Genomic DNA, 17,422 nt, shown 5'->3' with positions numbered 1-17,422 from the left:
AGCCAGTGTCTGAATCAGACCCATGGTTTGTAATGTACACATTGGTTGAGATTTTAAACGGTATCGCTCAGAAGAGCGAAAATGAGTGACATTTTAAAATATCATGAAGTGTGTACACACTTTTAGAAAGAATAATAATAATAATAGTGCATCGTGATACAAACGGTGTATAGTAATAAAGTCAGGGTATTTATAGCATGATATATTAGCATAAAGTTTTCTCACTGGCTGGTATAATTTAGGGATGTACTTTTTAAATATCTATATAAGAGGATCAAGGGTGAAATTTAATAGGATGAGAGAATCAGAAAGTGAGAGATTTGGTAAGTAATCTCCAGTTTTTTTAAAGCGGCAATCATTTACACTGCAAAATCATACTGGTTTGCAGTGTAAATGATTGCCGCTTTAAAAAAAAACAACTGGAAATTTCTTACCAAATCTCTAGCTTTCTGATTCTCTCACCACGTTACATTTCACCCAAAATAATCTGGAAATAACCGATTATCAGCGCTTTCTGTTTTATATTTTCTTGTTCTAACTATAGAGGGTTAAGTAACCGCTTCTTAATTGGCACCAGGTGTGCAATTAATCTATTTCTTATGGTGTACACACAAGGTACGTTTTGTACTAGATTGCATGCACAAACCCTGACCATCTGGGCTGAGGCCGATTTCAGATCGCAACAAGCGATCCTGAATCGGACCCTTAAGGTGTTCTTTTTAAACTTGAGTCTTTCAATTACAGCATTTACCTGTTAGTAGTTTCACAGTTATATACAGGTATTGCAATGAAGTCATGTGCGTAATCAGTTCTTGTTCCTCTCTGGTCAGCTCTGCAGAGATAATGCTGAACTTCACAATGGACTCTTTGTATTGATCAAAGCATGGCAAGATACTGTTTAGAAACCCTGGGCAATTCATCAGGTCAAGTTCAATGTGAGTGGAGAGGCTGCAAAAATGCATAACATTAACCAGAATGTTTTCATCTTCTACAGGGCGGCCATAGGATTTAATTCGCAGCACAGAAATTCGATGGATATCTTGGGTGAAGCCAAACGTGGACAGATCAGCAATTTTGATATTTGCATATTTAAATTTTGGTTTCTTTCCTAGAGTATCTGAAACAAGCTGAAAGGCATTGGAATAGTCTGTGTCAACTGTGGGTACGTTCCAAAGAGATGCAAAGCTCTCTGTGTTCCAAAACTGAAGGCTTGAATCCTGTTGACTGTGAGATACATCTATATCCAGGCTCTGTATTAACAACAGTCCTTCTGGGTACCTCTGCAGAAAATCAAGCAGCCAAAATTGCGGCTGTTGCAAACTGATCGAAATGGTTTTTCCTTTGAGAAATTGCAAAATGATGGGAGCGCAGGAAGTCATGTATTTACTCTTATTGGCTATGGTAATAGCAAACTCCAATAATAAATTGATCACATACCCATGACGGAAGCCTAAATTGATGGTAATTACTAAAGTCAGTACTTGTTCTAAGCACGCTAGCTCAGGGTGGTGTTCCAGGTAAAGATTTGTTTCTCTTTGACAATCGAATGCGTCCCGAGACTCCAATAAACTGAACAGGTGGGAAATGATCATCTTAGTCGTTCTGGGGGAATGCATGCAAGAGTGCTTCAGAAAATAGTTGTAGCGCCCAACAACTTTTAAGAAGGTATTAATCTTCTGCAGGTATGACAAACCTCTTTCATTTTCTGCTCTGTCTCCAGATTGCAGAAGTTCATGTAACCTACTTCCAGCTAAATACTCCTGGAGTGAGGGGTGGAAGAACTTGAAAATGGGGTGAAGTCTCTGTGATGTGAACATATTCAATATTCCAAATTGGAGAGCATCATTTGTATTCACACCAGATTCATCAAGATCCTTACGAGTAAATTCAAAGAGTGATTGGAAGATGCCCCGTAGAGCAAGTTCTCCACATGTCATGAGCACAGATTTGATTCTCTCTGTATCAGTGGGATGCTTTAGGATGCTGTGCATCAGATAGGACTTGCATAGAGCTGTTTCCCCTGCTATTCCTTCATTTGGGTCTTGCACCCAAAATATACAGAGAGAGAAGGTAAAAAGAGGAGTCTTTAAAGCAGCCTGAAATGCGTTGGTCATGCCCACATTCACCAAGAAGCGCTCAATGAATGACACATCGTGTGACAAGAGCTGCCTATAAATATATATTGAGCTATAGAGAGGAAAGGCCTGGATGCTCATTATGTTCCTCGCATGCTGACGCAGCTTCCACCCCTTGTCCGTTCTCACTGTAACTGCCAGACTCACTCTATTCCAGGGGTTCTTCAGTAACAGTTCATCTATGGATCCTGGAGTGGAGTCCATCAAACCATAGTCATCCAGGAGAAACAGGACCTGATTGTTTAATTTCTTTATCATGTCCTCCAGGGTTTCCTCAGTAAGAGATGTTGTGGATCGAATCAGCTGCTGACAGATTATGTCACTCAGAGAATGCTGGCTGTCAATGCTGGACATGGAGATGTAAAACACAAGTTTGAATCTGCTGAGCACAGGACACCTCCCGGAGGCCCAGAGAATGGCAATCTTCCTGAGCAGAGCGGTTTTCCCACTGCCAGCTTCTCCTTCTATCATAGTGATGTCCCTCAGCTCTGACAGGATGTCCGGCAAAGTGAGCTGCCTCATTATCTGGTTTCTGGTGTCCTTCAATGCAACAGAGATATCTGCAAACAGTGAGCTAAGATCTACAGAAACGTGGGAGGAGCCTGGAAATGGTGCCAATTTCTTGAAGTTAGAATCATTGTACAGATCCATAAGACATTGTCTTAATTCAGTTGCTTTATCAGACCAATCTTCCTTGTGGAGATTCAAACCTGACAATACAGAATTATTAGTTAACAGTCACATCACATAAACACAATGGACCTGAAGACATGTGCTTGGTAAGAACATATGTTACTATTGTCAAAGGGCATTCAGGGCTTTCAGGAGGGGATGGAAATTAACCAGGACCGGGCTTGTCAGCAGCTGGCTCGGGTTCATGCCAGGCACTTCTAAGTTATACAGAAAGATTCAGAGAGAGCCAACAAAGGAAGATCTCACATCGGATTAGTCATACCGGATGTCACAAAGTAAATACTGCTGCATTGCATTTATAGGTTTGAGGACATATTTGTGAGATATAACAGAAATGCAATGAATGAATACAGTAACCACATTATGGGTAGCACATGGACTGCAGTTTTCCTAACAAAGAGAAGTACTGCCAAATCCTGCAACTGGGGGTTTGGGGTGTCAAAATCATTAAGAGCAGACAAATAAATCTAAGACAATAATATTTGTGCAAGTTTGCACCAAACACAGACTCACCACTGTACTCATCGTGTATAACTTGTTTTTTCTCTTTAGCAAGCTGCAGAGAAAATAAATTGGATGAATAATACCCTTCTCAAAAGCAAGAGTTTTTTCAACACTGAAACTCCTTGCCCACAAAAGTATCCCTCGCTTACCACAGCTCAGTGACTCAATCGTTGTGCACACTACAGGGGGTGGCTGATGGTGATCACAGGGGTGCATACTTATGGAAGAGAGGTTTGGATGATTGCTACAGGGGTGATGTACATTGGATGCAGTCAGCATCCCTGTGGGCAGGATACCAGTGTTCATTGTTCATTATGCCAACATGGGCTGGATCATTTAAAGGATCTAGATGCCAATGCCAGAATAGCCTGTCCACATCCCGGTCTGTAAGTAATCGGGACTGACTAACAGGTGGCTGGGGAAGGGGGTTAGGCTTATGCACCAGTGGGTGGACTTAGGGTTTGGCTACAGGAAGGGGGGTTTGGGTTAGGCTGGGGGGAGGGGTGTTAGATTTAGGCAATTAGACGGAGGGTTAGGTTTCGGCTGTGGGTAGGGGGGTTAGCTTTGGGCACTTAGAAGGGGGTTTGGAATGATCTGTGGGTGAGGGGGTTAGGTTTAGACACTTAGAATGGGGGTTAGGAATAGACTGTAGGTGGAGGGGGTTAGGTTTATGTGGCAGGGAGCAGAGCTTAGGTTTAGGCGCTAGTGGGGAGGGTTAGGATCAGGCTGTGAGGGCCGGTAGTTAGGGTTAGACTGCTGCAATGGAGAGTTAGGGGGCCAGTGGGAGGGTAGGCAAACTTACCTAACCTCTACTGGAATTCTATCCTTTGTGATGCTGGCATCGCTACTCTGACAGGTGACATCCTGTATCCGTGGTACACTATGAAGGGTGGCTGGGGGCTGGCTACAGGGCTAAAATTTTGGTTGGGGCTTGGTTACAGGGGTGCACACTATTAGGGCTGAATGGAGCCTGGTTATAGGGGTAGACATTATGGAGGGGGGGGGGGGGTTATGGGTCTGTCTACAGGAGTAGATACATAGGGTGGGAGGCTGGAGATTACTGTAAGCGGTCACATAAGTATAGCACATCATCACAGGAGGGAGCTGGAGTGGAAGCAGAATGTTGAGCTGTTCTGGGAAAGTATGATTCCCGGTGCTTGCTGTGTGGTGTTTCTGTGGCCACTTCCCCCGTTACAGCCGTTGCCAGAGTTTGCAATGGTATCTTGTCTCACTCTTCTGATTCTGGGCCGGGAGAGCAGGGTGCCATCTGCACCCTAGGCCATTGCACTCTTAGTGGTATGGGGCCAGGTCCTGTATACCTGACTGGCTTAGGGGCAGGAAGAAAGACGGCTGCGGGGACAGGATGAACTCCTGGTCACTCTCAGCCAAACTTAGCAAAGTCGCTTATAAAATGCTCTAATATCGGCATGTGTGTAGGGGCCATAACAATACATTCGGAGCCAGCAGCAGCTCATCATCCCAGAGCGCCTCTCACTCACAGCAAGCAGCATGTGCAGTTGTGGGTGATGAGCGTATGGCTGCATGCCACCCCAGGGGAGAAAGCTGCTGTCTTTCAAGTTAATCAGCGCAGGAACAGACCACACTAAAGAAATATAATCAGCACAGGAACAGACCACACTAAAGAAATATAATCAGCACAGGAACAGACCACACTAAAGAAATCAGCAGGTGATTTTGCTGCCCCACAGAGAGTACTAGGGGGTGGTGGGCATTTAAGGTGCTGGGGGTGGGAGGTTAGTGAAGGGTGGACATTGAAGGTCATCCTAGTGGCCCAATATGCCCCTGAGTGAAATGAACAGAAATAAGGATATAGAAATCTTAGGAACAAATGTACCTGCAAATGCTGGTTATCTGCATCTCTTGCTGTTTCCATAGCTTTTGCTTTTATTTCACAATGTTTTTGCAAAAAATCACAGCTGCGAAATAGGCATAAATGACAACATCAAATGAATCAAAAAGAAATGTACTTATTTTAGAAACTGACACAAATATTAGTCAAGGCAGACAGCAATCACAGTTCTATCAAAAAATTGTAAAAACCCCACAGCAAACGTTCATGTTAGTGTAGCATAGCCACAAACACTTATGGTTACCAGAACCGAATGGCAATTCGATTTACACATGGCGCACTACACGGAGTAGTGTAAGCTCTATTTGAAGAGATAATGGGACATCTCAGAAGATCCTAACAGATATATATATATATATATATATATATATATATATATATATATATATATATACTGTGTCAGTCTCTATAATGTTGGGGCCCTGCTATCCCCAATCCATTCCATTGTCTATTGCTTTCTATTCAATCACTGGAACCCCAGGCTCTGGTTTCTCTTAAGCCGAGGTCAAACATATAAAAACTTCTCTGAAAAAGTAGAAAGCTCCAGATGCAGACAGTTAAATCTTTTTTGAAATGAAACTCCCATTCTGATGGGGATGTTTTAGCTAGGATCCTCCCCTGTTTCCTATAGAGATGCTGGATGTCCAGATCATCACTATTCCAAAATGGGTTAAAGATCCAGCCAATACACACAAATACCATTCAATAGCATCATAGCTGCCTACCCTCCTATATTCTGCAGGAGACTCCCTGAAATAACAGCAATCTTCCTCTCTCCCTCATTAGTCTAGCAATCTCCCTCATTTCCCCCATATTACACTGTTACATTTTTGGGGACAAAAGGAATGAGAGATAGATACATTTACATTGAATCATCAGCACCATTTCCCAGCACTTTACCAAGTATAATATCTCTTACTAACTGCTTTGGGCTCATCAGCATTTGGATAAGTCATTTTAAAAGATTCCTCTCAGATATAGCAGTACACGGCCATGCTTCTTGGTGCCACGTTGAGCACCTCTTTTTACAATCTCTCCATATATGAAGCTAGGCACGCCCTTTGGGTGGAGCATGACAGGCCCCCTCAATGGTGAGCTGTGCAAAATTCGACTACCAACTAGTTTTCAAAAGTAGGCAAGTATGATAGCATTATTCAATGCTAACATTAAGTTAGTGTTTAGTAAGAGAAAGTATGAGATTTGTAGATTGAATCCACTACTTCCTCTGTCAATTAATCTAGTTTTCTTTTTGATATGTCCAGATCCACAGTGGGGTATTTGTAATCCAAAAAGCGCTGGTGACTGGTACACAGGGCCTTATTCTGGTTGGAGCGGCCGGGCCGTACGCGTACGTCCCGGTGTTTTTCATGATCTGCGCATGTGCAGATACGCTAATGCGCCGGCGCGAACACTCCACAACGCTTACGGCCGGGTCTCAACGTGCGAAAAAACCTGTACGCGAGTGTACGGGTAATGGGGGCGGCATAGGGGCGTGTTGATGGGAGCGGCCGAAATAATGAGGGAAAATGGGCGTAAATATGGGCGTACACGGGGGTGTGCACCAAAAATGAGCGGTGCTACTACCGCACGATCGACTAAAGCACCGCTCATTTCGGACACAAAACAGGCGGCCGCCAACCGACATCTCAAACCACCCCTACAGATACCGCATGCCAGCGTGCGCCTGGGTTAACTAATTTACGCGGATTACTACTCAAACACATACACCTGAATGTAATAAGCAATGCTGCAGTCTATTAAGTCCAAACCATGATTTCACTGCCTGCAAGCCACACACACAGCACGCAAACACATTGGAAGGTTATCTTTCTATACTTCTCTCCATTTAAAGGTTTGTTTAATTTAAGGTAAGAATCTTTGTAAGACCTGCTTATATATGCTAAGGTAGGTATTTGTTAAACAGGTCGACACATTCACTACGTGCTTTCATCGACTTTACACAGTAGCACACTCAATCTACACAAGTCGACATGTGTCAACGTGTTCACTCTAATACAAACATAGGTTTTGTATTTATGATACAATAACATAAACCACATCTAACACCTACAAAGGATGTTTCAGCAATGTTTTAAGCCCATGGCCACTATTTTGCACATTAATTAATTCAATCAATTAATTAATTTTCATAATTATAGTTGAAAGGCAACATTTGCAGGTCCATATATATGAAGGGTATGTCAGCGTACACGGACGTACGCTCACTCTCACGAGCGGTGACATAAGCTGACTTTTCTATTGAAAACAATAGGGACCCGTCCGTGCAAACTGGCGTACGCTCAGATCTCCGCAAGAAGTCGGTGGGGAGACGGACGGAAGACGTCCGTAAACGGCGCCGTACGCTCAGTTGTACGCCTGTTGTCGGAGTGCAGGGGCTGGGCCGTCCGCGTACGTTGCCGTACGCTCATTTGTACGCCACTCCCCTTCTACGGTATTTCTGCCCGTAAGTAAGCGGCTGATTTGTGGGTGGACCTAACCCTAACGGCCGCGTACGGCTAGCGTACGTTAATGGCGAACGTACGCACGTTTGGCCGCTCCGATCAGAATAACCTCCACAATGTGGCTAGAGCGGGCTCTAAAACGAGTTCCTCTGCCTTTTTTCTATTCGGCGGCTTCCTCAGCATTGTGTACCAGTCACCAGCGCTTTTTGGATTACAAATACCCCACTGTGGATCTGGACATATCTTGGGGTGGAACCAGTGCCTGGAGCTTACCTCCCATAGCAGGGAGTGAACAACACACTGCAATACAACAGCAGCCATTGCTCAGATATAGGACCTGGTAACCTGTATCCATTACAGCGAGAATTTACATATCCATGTGGGACTGGTAACTATTTGCTCATTTAAAGGTTTATATTGCCTCATAATAATATATATGCAGCCATAAGCCTCATAGCCAGCCCATGCCTTATGTGTTCTATGTTGTATGTCTTGTATGTCTTTTTTGAGTATAATTATTCATATGTAAAATGCGCATTTTTTATTGATGTATGATATGGTCTTTTATTAAAAGAAAATATTAATTGTATCTTTCTAACAGTGTCTTATTGTTACTTTATTGAGCGGAGCAGCGCCACCTGGTGGGGATATATTATCTCCACACACACCTAGTCTGCTTCCTGATCACAGAGATACACAATCTCTCTGTACAGGTGGCAGCAGCCCCACTCAAAACTGTATAAACCTATTAAGTGTGAAATCGGGTCCCCTGGTGTAACAGCCAGCGCTACTGAGTGATTCATTCACTCTTCCTTTTTCTTTTTAAATTTGGCTATTATAGTATAATCCGCAATGCCTTTCTTGCTCTATACTCATCCCCTAGGCTGGTCAACAGCTTCCTGTCATCCATCTTTTCCATTACAAAATAAAAACAAAAAAGGACTGCCCACTTTGACCACATGACAAAAACAATAAAACTATTGACTCAATCAGCTGCTCTGTAATTCACGTTTTTCATCCTATACTCAGTCTATATTGTTTGCAAATTACTTGCTGGTCTTCCCTGCATACCCTGAGACCCCATTGCTTGATATCCATGCTGTGTTGGATGCTTACTTCAGTATGTCATATTACTAAGTAAATAAAACAAGATCAAAATCCATCAGATGAAGAGGGGCTTTTCATCTGTTGTTAGTGCTTCAGTCTCAATAGATCTACATCTAGCAACATAATTTCTTAGTCATTTATGCACCACCCCCTATTGCACAAATTGGAGTCAGAAAGCACTGGATGAACCATAAGGTTAAAAGTTGGCAACCATAGAGTACATGGATAGGAAATGGCATGGCTTTCTCCAATATATTCTTACTTAGGGTTGTGCTTCTTATGCTCTGTCCACGCATCTTCCCCAGGTTCAAATGCAAAAAGGCCGATAGTACATACGAAGCATCTCACGGTGTCTGATTTTCCTACAATTAAGAACTTGCTTAGTTTCCATTATGCCCGTATTTCACCATTTCATGCTTCACTGATAAGTTTGCTTTAGAAAAAGTATATCACGTTCCAGAGTGTCCTTCCATAATACTATATAATGTACATTGTACAGGGAGGGGGTTGTTGTACTGTAGATAGCAATGCTCTCTATAGCTTAATGATCTACTGTATGTACTGTATATAGCAATGCTCTCTATAGCTTAATGATCTACTGTATGTACTGTATATAGCAATGCTCTCTATAGCTTAACGTGCTATGTACTGTATATAGCAATGCTCTCTATAGCTTAATGTACTGTGTACTGTATATAGCAATGCTCTCTATAGCTTAATGTGCTATGCACTGTATATAGCAAATCTCTATAGCTTAATGATCTACTGTATGTACTGTATATAGCAATGCTCTTTATAGCTTAACGTGCTATGTACTGTATATAGCAATGCTCTCTATAGCTTATTGTACTATGTACTGTATATAGCAATGCTCTCTATAGCTTAACGTGCTACTGTATGTACTGTATATAGCAATGCTCTCTATAGCTTAATGATCTATGTACTGTATATAGCAAGGCTCTCTATAGCTTAATGTACTATGTACTGTATATAGCAATGCTCTCTATAGCTTAATGTGCTATGCACTGTATATAGCAAATCTCTATAGCTTAACGTGCTATGCACTGTATATAGCAATGCTCTCTATAGCTTAATGATCTACTGTGTGTACTGTGTATATAGCAATGCTCTCTATAGCTTAACATACTATGTACTGTATATAGCAATGCTCTCTATAACTTAATGTACTATGTACTGTATATATTTATTATTATTATTTATTTGCAGTTTCTTATATAGCGCAGCAGATTCCGTTGCGCTTTACAATAGTAGACAGTGATAAAACAAACTGGGTAACAGACAGACTTGGTGGTTAGAGGGCCCTGCTGCAAGCTTACAATCTATTAGGTATATAGGAGGGAAACACAAGGACAGGCATCAGTAATAGCATAGCAGTCCCAACAAGTTACAAGTCCAGAAGGGAAGCTATATAATACATAAGTGCCTCAGAGGGTTATGCGTGTAGAACTTAAATATGATAGGCTTGCCTGAAGAGGTGAGTTTTCAGGGAACGCTTGAAAGTTTGGAGGCTAGCGGAGAGTCTAATTGTGCATGGAAGGGCATTCCATAGGATGGGAGCAGCCCGATGAAAGTCCTGTAATAGTGAATTGCTGTATATAGCAATGCTCTCTATAGCTTAATGTACTATGTACTGTATATAGCAAATCTCTATAGCTTAACGTGCTATGCACTGTATATAGCAATGCTCTCTATAGCTTAATGATCTACTGTGTGTACTGTGTATATAGCAATGCTCTCTATAGCTTAACATACTATGTACTGTATATAGCAATGCTCTCTATAGCTAAATGTGCTATGTACTTTACATAGCAATGCTCTATGAGCGTCAGCAGCCCTCCCTCCCAACAGCCGGGGAATGCCTTCATATTCTCGGGCACTCCCAGAAAATGCCCCCAAATGACCACAGGGTGTCAATCGCATTTGGGCAGGGGGCTTGAGTATGCGCAATGCGTACCATGCATGGTCATTCGATAATCGCTCGGGCTGGAAATTCGCAGCCAGGCGAACAGGGCTGAATGACCCCCAATGCCTATATTAGACAGAAGCCTACAGCTGATGCGGTCAGCCTCCATAGGCACAAATATAGAAACATCCAACATACAGCGGCACTCAGAGGAATAAATAACGACTCAACCTATAAGGTAGATAACTATATTATTGGTTGAGTCGTTATTTATTCCTCTGAGTGCCGCTGTATGTTGTGTAGTGGACCGTTGAGGTTTTTTTGGTGGATACTGGGGATAAGCAAAGCAGGACTTAGGAGTGTCGGTTCTATGGACAATATAGAAACATGAAAGGAAACAAGAACCATTGTGTTAATTAGTAAAAGTTATTTATCAAAAAAATTTGAAATGACCTGTGTAGTAAAATCCTGCCTTGGCAAGTGCAGCAGGTTGGACGTTGGCATCTGGAGGCCATCTCTTAAAGGACTCTAAACGGACGTTCTCATCCTCAAAGATGTTGCAGCTGATCATGCCTTATAGACACATACAGTATAAACATCATATATGAGTGTATTAATATGTTATGCTGTGCTTCTACATCATATTATTGTTTCATAACAAAAAAGGCTAGTGTCTGTTAAAAGCATTATTAACATAATACACTGCATACAAAGTTTTACCATTACTAATATAGAATAGAACATATTTGCATATTGATCTTGAAAATTGGATTGCGAAAAAATTTGGAGAAAAAACTGAATTTTTAAAGGTGGCCATAATGCACACATCTGCAGCTTGTGGGCACTTCTCACATAAGATTTTGAACATAAGTGACAATCACAACTAAAGACCCATACACTCTGGGCTGAAAAGCCGCCCAGTATGTACAGGCCAGGGATGAGTGCTGATGCCCGCTTCATCATCGTCACCAGTGGTAGTCGCTCATCCGCTGGTATTACCAGCAGGCTTCTTAGCAATGAAGGCAAACTTCAACCTTCTGCCCCCACCACAACAACACACAGCCACCAATAGCCACTGTTCACCCCTCAAGTGAAAATGTGAAGGTGGTGTTTTTGAAGTTCCACAGCCATCACCTGCATTAAGTACAACAAGAATGACTTTCTCATAGACACCCTTCATTTTGTTATAGGCCGAATCTGTGCGCTACCTGGGCAGGCCGGTGCAAGGCACCTGAGCACCCCAAGCGAGGGGTGGGTGTGGGCGCCCCGGGGAGGTGCGAGGGTCCGGGGGGGGGGGTTGCGGGGGCCTGAGGGGTACCTGCTGCACCGTCTGGTCAAGTTCGCCCCCCCCCCCCCCACGGATGGAGATGAGCGTGCAGAGACTGGAGCTGGCAGGAGCAGGCAGGGGGGTCCGTGCCGCGGGGATACCTGCAGCGCTGTGTATTAAGCTAGCTGGGGTCCCTGCAGTGATTAGGAATCAACTAGCACTATCCGTTGGGTGGCGGCGCGGGAAGTGCTTCTGATTGTGAAAACGCTGGCCACATGCTGATTGGCTGAATCTCAGCTAAACAGCGTGCGGCAAGTGTTTTCAAACCCAGGAGCGCTACAAGCGCCGCCGACCGGCGGATAGGGCTAATTATTTCCCAATCACTGCAGGGACCCCGCCGCCGCCAGCTTAATACACAGCACCGGAAGTACCCCCGCTGCACGGACCCCCCTGCCCAATCCTGCCAGCTCCAGTCTCTGCACCTCCGCTCACCTCCACCCGGGGGGCGGGGTTCCAACTGCCGCCCTCCAGTGGCCTAGAGCTGCCTAGTGGTGGCGCCGGCCCTGTACCTGGGATATGGTCCCGTCTAAGATAGGCAACTTTTAGAAATGTTTCCAGGGCCACTTTTTATTTCCCAATCCGTCCCTGTCTGTGCAGACCAAAAAAAACTGATCCCAGCCTGCATCCGCTATATATTACATTTTGTGTACAATTACTGTAAGCACTTACATGGTTCAGTGAGAACAATCTTATCACCAGCAGCAGGAAAGAAATGCTTCCCCTAGAATAGACGGTAGATGTTAATCACTAGTTTTGTATGCATTAAAATGTTTATAGTAGAATCATAAAAATGTTAAGCCATATTGGTGTTACTATAAATAATTACTAGTAATAAAATAAACTTTTTTCAAATACACAGTGTTTAATCTTTCCAAATTTTAAGGAAGAAAACTATTTTATCTATAAAAATTTTAAGGAAGATTTATACAGTAGGAGTAAAACTAGGGTGGCCAATCCCGGGATCGGGATCGGCGGGATCCCGGGATTTGGCCCCCAAAACGCCGGGATTTCAATCCCGGGATTGGAGTTTCCAATCCCGGGATTTCGGGATTAGACTGCGCATGCGCCCAGTCTAATGCCGGGCAGCGTCTGAGCATCGCTCAGACGCTGCCCGACTTCTCCCGGCAGCACTGTGTGCAGCGTGAGATCAGGGGTCACGCTGCGCAGGCAGAGGACGCGCCCGGCATTGTATTGCCGTGCCGGACAGCGCGCCCACCCACCCGCCCAGCCCAAGCACCCACCCAGCCAGCGCGCCCACTCGCCCAGCCCAGCGCCCACAGCCAGCGCGAAGCCAGCACGCCAGCGGCATGGACGACCCGTCCCCCCACCCGGCAACCATCAAATGTAAGTTTGTGGGGCAGTCTTTTAATTAGGAAAGCCAATCCCGGGATCCCGGGAATCCCGGGATTGAGCATTTTTCAATCCCGAATCCCGGGATTGAAAAAATGCCCCGGGATTGGCTTCCCTAAGTAAAACACATTTATAGAAGTAAACAACACATTTCTAAGAGTGAAACAAATTTATAGGGGTAAAATGCCCTGCTGTGAGATCTTACATACTAAATGGGAGGAGCAGACAGACAGGGGTCAGTGAGTAGGAGGAGCAGACAGACAGGAGTCAGTCCTAACAGTGGGTTAGGATGAGAGTTGGGCTGGGTTCGGTGAAGAAGTGGTTCTTGAGAGCCCAGTAGAGAGATGGAGAGTCTGATGGAAGATGTAAAAAGATTTCAGAGATAGGGAGCAGCACGTGGAAGCAGGAGTGGGAGGAAGTAACCAGTTGGCAGGAGAGGTGCCATGCATTAGCGTAGAAATAAGGTCAGAGATGTAACTGGGAGAGGAGTGGATGAGGGTCTTGTAAGTAAGGGCCAGATGTTTCAAGCTTCAAAAAGTGATAAAGTGGAGATTGATAAACAACCAGCCAATCAGCTCCATTATTCAAACCCAGCCAGTAACATGGCAGTAAGGGGCCTATTGAATGTATTACATTTGGTGAGGAAGATGAGTTGAGCAGCAGAATTGAGAATTGAGGATAGATTGGTGTGGAGAGAGGTAATTGTCAGTGGTACCACATAGGAGTAGATCAAAATAATCGGTACTTGTTTCCTAGCACGGCGCCCGTCGGGTCCCATCACATTCCATAACTTAAGGTATGCGATGGGACCCGATCAGACCTGACCGACCCGATTTTCGGGCTTTAAAGAAGATTCTGTACAATTAAAAAATCGGTTGCATCACATGCGATGCGATGCAACGCGACCGACCCGATTTTTACATTGGGCCCAATGTTAAATGGTCCCTGAGACCCGATTTTACATTGGACCCAATGTTAAATGCCCCCCAGACCCGATTTTTTATTGTATACCCACCCTGATGGTTAATTATTATGTCAAATGTCCCCCATTGTTAACGCAACGCCGCGATCAATGTCAAAGCGAAGTGTGGTGAGTGCAGCGAGCCCGTGAGGGGCGGCGGTACGCATCCTCCGTCCTTTTCATACCCCCACTATCCACGTCGGCGTGGAGTTGATCAGTGGCGTAGATACGTTTTGGGCGCCCCCCCGCCGTTAGGGGGGGCGCCCCCCCGTCGCCGCCGCCCCGCCAAGCACCCCTACCCCGCCGCCCATGCAAACCCCCCCTCAATCCCCCACAGCCTTACCTATCGCGCTGGTCCCGGCGGCTCCGTTCTTCTGCTGAGGACCACCAGAAAATGGCCGCCCCCATACAGCAGACAGTTTCAGAGAACTGTGTGCTATATGGGGGCGGCCATTTTGTGGTGGGCCTCAGCAGAAGAATGGAGCCGCTGGGACCAGCGCGATAGGTAAGTCTGCGGGGGATTGAGGGGGGGTTTAACTATAGCACCGCAGCCCCCGGCGCCCCCACATGCACAGCGCCCCCCCCCCCCACGGTGGCGGGGGCTGCGGTGCTATAGTTACGCCGCTGGAGTTGATATCATATAGTGTGGCGAGCGCAGCGAGCTACCGAGCCCAAAGCGGGGCGAGCCCAGCGAGCCTCGCGAGGGGACGCATAATACGTGTGAAGTCATGTGCAGCCCCTTGCCACATTTCGGGCTCGGTGGCTCGCTGCGCTCGCCACACTATATAAGATCAACTCCACGCCAACGTGAAAATCGGGTCTGGGGGGCATTTAACATTGGGTCCAATGTAAAATCGGGTCTCAGTGACCATTTAACATTGGATCCAATGTAAAAATCGGGTCGAATCGGTCGCATCACATCACATGCGATTTGGTCGCATGCGATGCGACCGATTTTTCTGACCTGATGTCATAAAATTCAAATCGGTGGCACCGTGCTAGGAAACAAGTACCAAATAATCCAGTCTGGAGATGTTCTGTGAGTTAGTAAGGTTCTTCGTAGCATCCTGGGTAAGAAAGAGTCTGAATCATTTTTGAGATGAAAATGTTAGATTTGTGAGAGGGGCTGAATGAGAGGGAATATTTGAAGGAGAGGGAATATTCTAGGATTACTCCAAGACAGAGGACTTTGGGATTAGAGTAGATAGCATAGATAATGAAATTGTGGGAGGTGAGATAGTGCGGGAGAGTGGGAAAATGACCAGCTCAGTCTTGGACATGTGGGGGGAAATTTAGTAAGATGTTCATGTCTGACAGATCCGTGCAGGTTGCAAAACTTGCCGCAAAAAGATGTTCTACGTATCATTTGTATTTACTGGTAAATTCGTATTCACTAGTACAAATGATAGTAAATTTACAGATGATGCCCGTGTTCTTTCAATGTTGAATGCATTTATATTACATACGGCATTTGGCTGATAGTAAATCATCTAATGTGGTGTTCCCGTCCGTATAACTGCATATCATGGAATATCTTAGTAACTTTTTCCCGTTGAGTTTAAGAAACTGCTAGGACATCCAGTGGGGAGAGCAGGTGAGAGGTCAGAAGAGGAAACATAGATCTGAGTATCATTAGCCTAGAGATGCTATTGCAAGTCACAAGAGCGAATGAGTTCACCTATAGAGAGAGAAAAGGAGAAGACCAAAAACATAACCTTGTGGAACACCTACTGTTAATAGAATTGGGGGGGGGGGTGTAGTCATGAGAGGAGTCAGAGAAGGAATGGTCAGATAGGCAGGAAGACAGCGAAGAGAGGTCAGTAACATGCAGACCAAGGGAGTAAAGGATTTGGAGAAGGTAGTCCACAATGTCAAGAGCAGCAGAGAGGTCAAGTAGAATAAGCAGAGGGTAGTGGCTCTTGGATTTAGACTTTAGTGAGGTCAGTTTCAGTGGACTGGAGAGGACGGAAGCTGGACTGGAATGGGTCAAGCAGTGAGTGGGAGTAAAGAAAGGAAATAAGGCAGTTGTAGATGAAACACAACCAAGGAGTTTGGAGGCAAAAGTGAGTGAGATGGGTCGGAAGTTGGAGGGTGTTAGGATCAATGGTAAATTTTATTATTGGAGATGAGTGCATGTGTAAGGGGACAGTGCTTGATGAGAGGGAGAGATTGATGAGGTGGGCAAGATGGGAACAGAAGGGGACAGGTAGTCAAGGAGGCAGGAGAGGATAGGTGGGGTTGGATAGGTGTTAAGGTGGGGTCGGATAGGAGGAACAGATGAGGGCCATCACTTCCTCACCAGATACATGGGAGCAGTATGTCAGAGCTGGTAAAAGGCATGTGGAGGAGTGGTAAGTCAAGGGATCAGCTGGTTGCTGATGCTTTTGTGGGATGTGAGGTCCTGATGTACAGTATGAGTAAAATTTGGATGTGAAGTAAATGGCAAAGTCAAGAGCAGAGAGGCCCTTATTCTGATTGACGCGGACTTTACCGCGTACTTACGGATCGCGTCTTTATGGCGTCTGCGCATGCGTGGAGAACGCTACGCGCATGTGCCACGCCTTGACTCGGTACCAGTTCGGGCAAATCCCGTCCAAAACTGTTCACCGCTATCAGTCGGGAAATAGGGGCGTATTATGGGCGTCATGCGGAATGACACATGGGCGTAGTTTCAAAGTGGGCAAAACGGGGCGGAAACATGGGCGGACACGGGGGAGTACACTTATGTTGGGGGGCGTACATTCGGAAACCACTCCGAATGCACGCGATCAAAAAGGGCAGAAATGTGCGGTGTCCACAAGTGTACTATTGCTTTGCGGACACCACTCGTTCATGCGGTAGGCGAACGTACGCCTAATGACTACAACCATTAACACCTGAACCCAATAGAATCGACTCCTTTACTCATTACTCACTAATAGGACGCTTGTCAGTGCTTTAATTGAAACCATTGCTGCTTCAAGGAAACCGTACTAATCCCCCACATATGCTGTACTTGTCAGACACTTTCAAACTGCTAACAATGGACATGACAGAATATTAATACTAGCAATACACATGTGTATTCGACATGTTCCAAATAAGCAGTT

General features: G+C 45.0%; 1 protein-coding gene across 1 annotated transcript in view; it reads right to left on the bottom strand.

Annotated features, from left to right (window-relative positions):
- The window catches only part of LOC146018483 (baculoviral IAP repeat-containing protein 1e-like), a 57,802-nt gene that overhangs the window by 13,327 nt on the left and 27,053 nt on the right, over positions 1–17,422 (bottom strand). Inside the window, exons 5-10 of the mRNA XM_083151877.1 lie at positions 12,692–12,743; positions 11,149–11,268; positions 9,034–9,133; positions 5,188–5,269; positions 3,342–3,384; positions 752–2,845 (exon numbers count right to left, since the gene is read on the bottom strand). Coding sequence (XP_083008003.1) covers positions 752–2,845; positions 3,342–3,384; positions 5,188–5,269; positions 9,034–9,133; positions 11,149–11,268; positions 12,692–12,743 — 2,491 coding nt within the window. The remainder of the gene's footprint in view (positions 1–751; positions 2,846–3,341; positions 3,385–5,187; positions 5,270–9,033; positions 9,134–11,148; positions 11,269–12,691; positions 12,744–17,422) is intronic.

This window comes from Crinia signifera, chromosome 1 (genome assembly GCF_055691185.1).
Source record: "Crinia signifera chromosome 1, ASM5569118v1, whole genome shotgun sequence".
NCBI lineage: Eukaryota > Metazoa > Chordata > Amphibia > Anura > Myobatrachidae > Crinia > Crinia signifera.
This window is presented reverse-complemented; position numbering and strand designations above follow the sequence as displayed.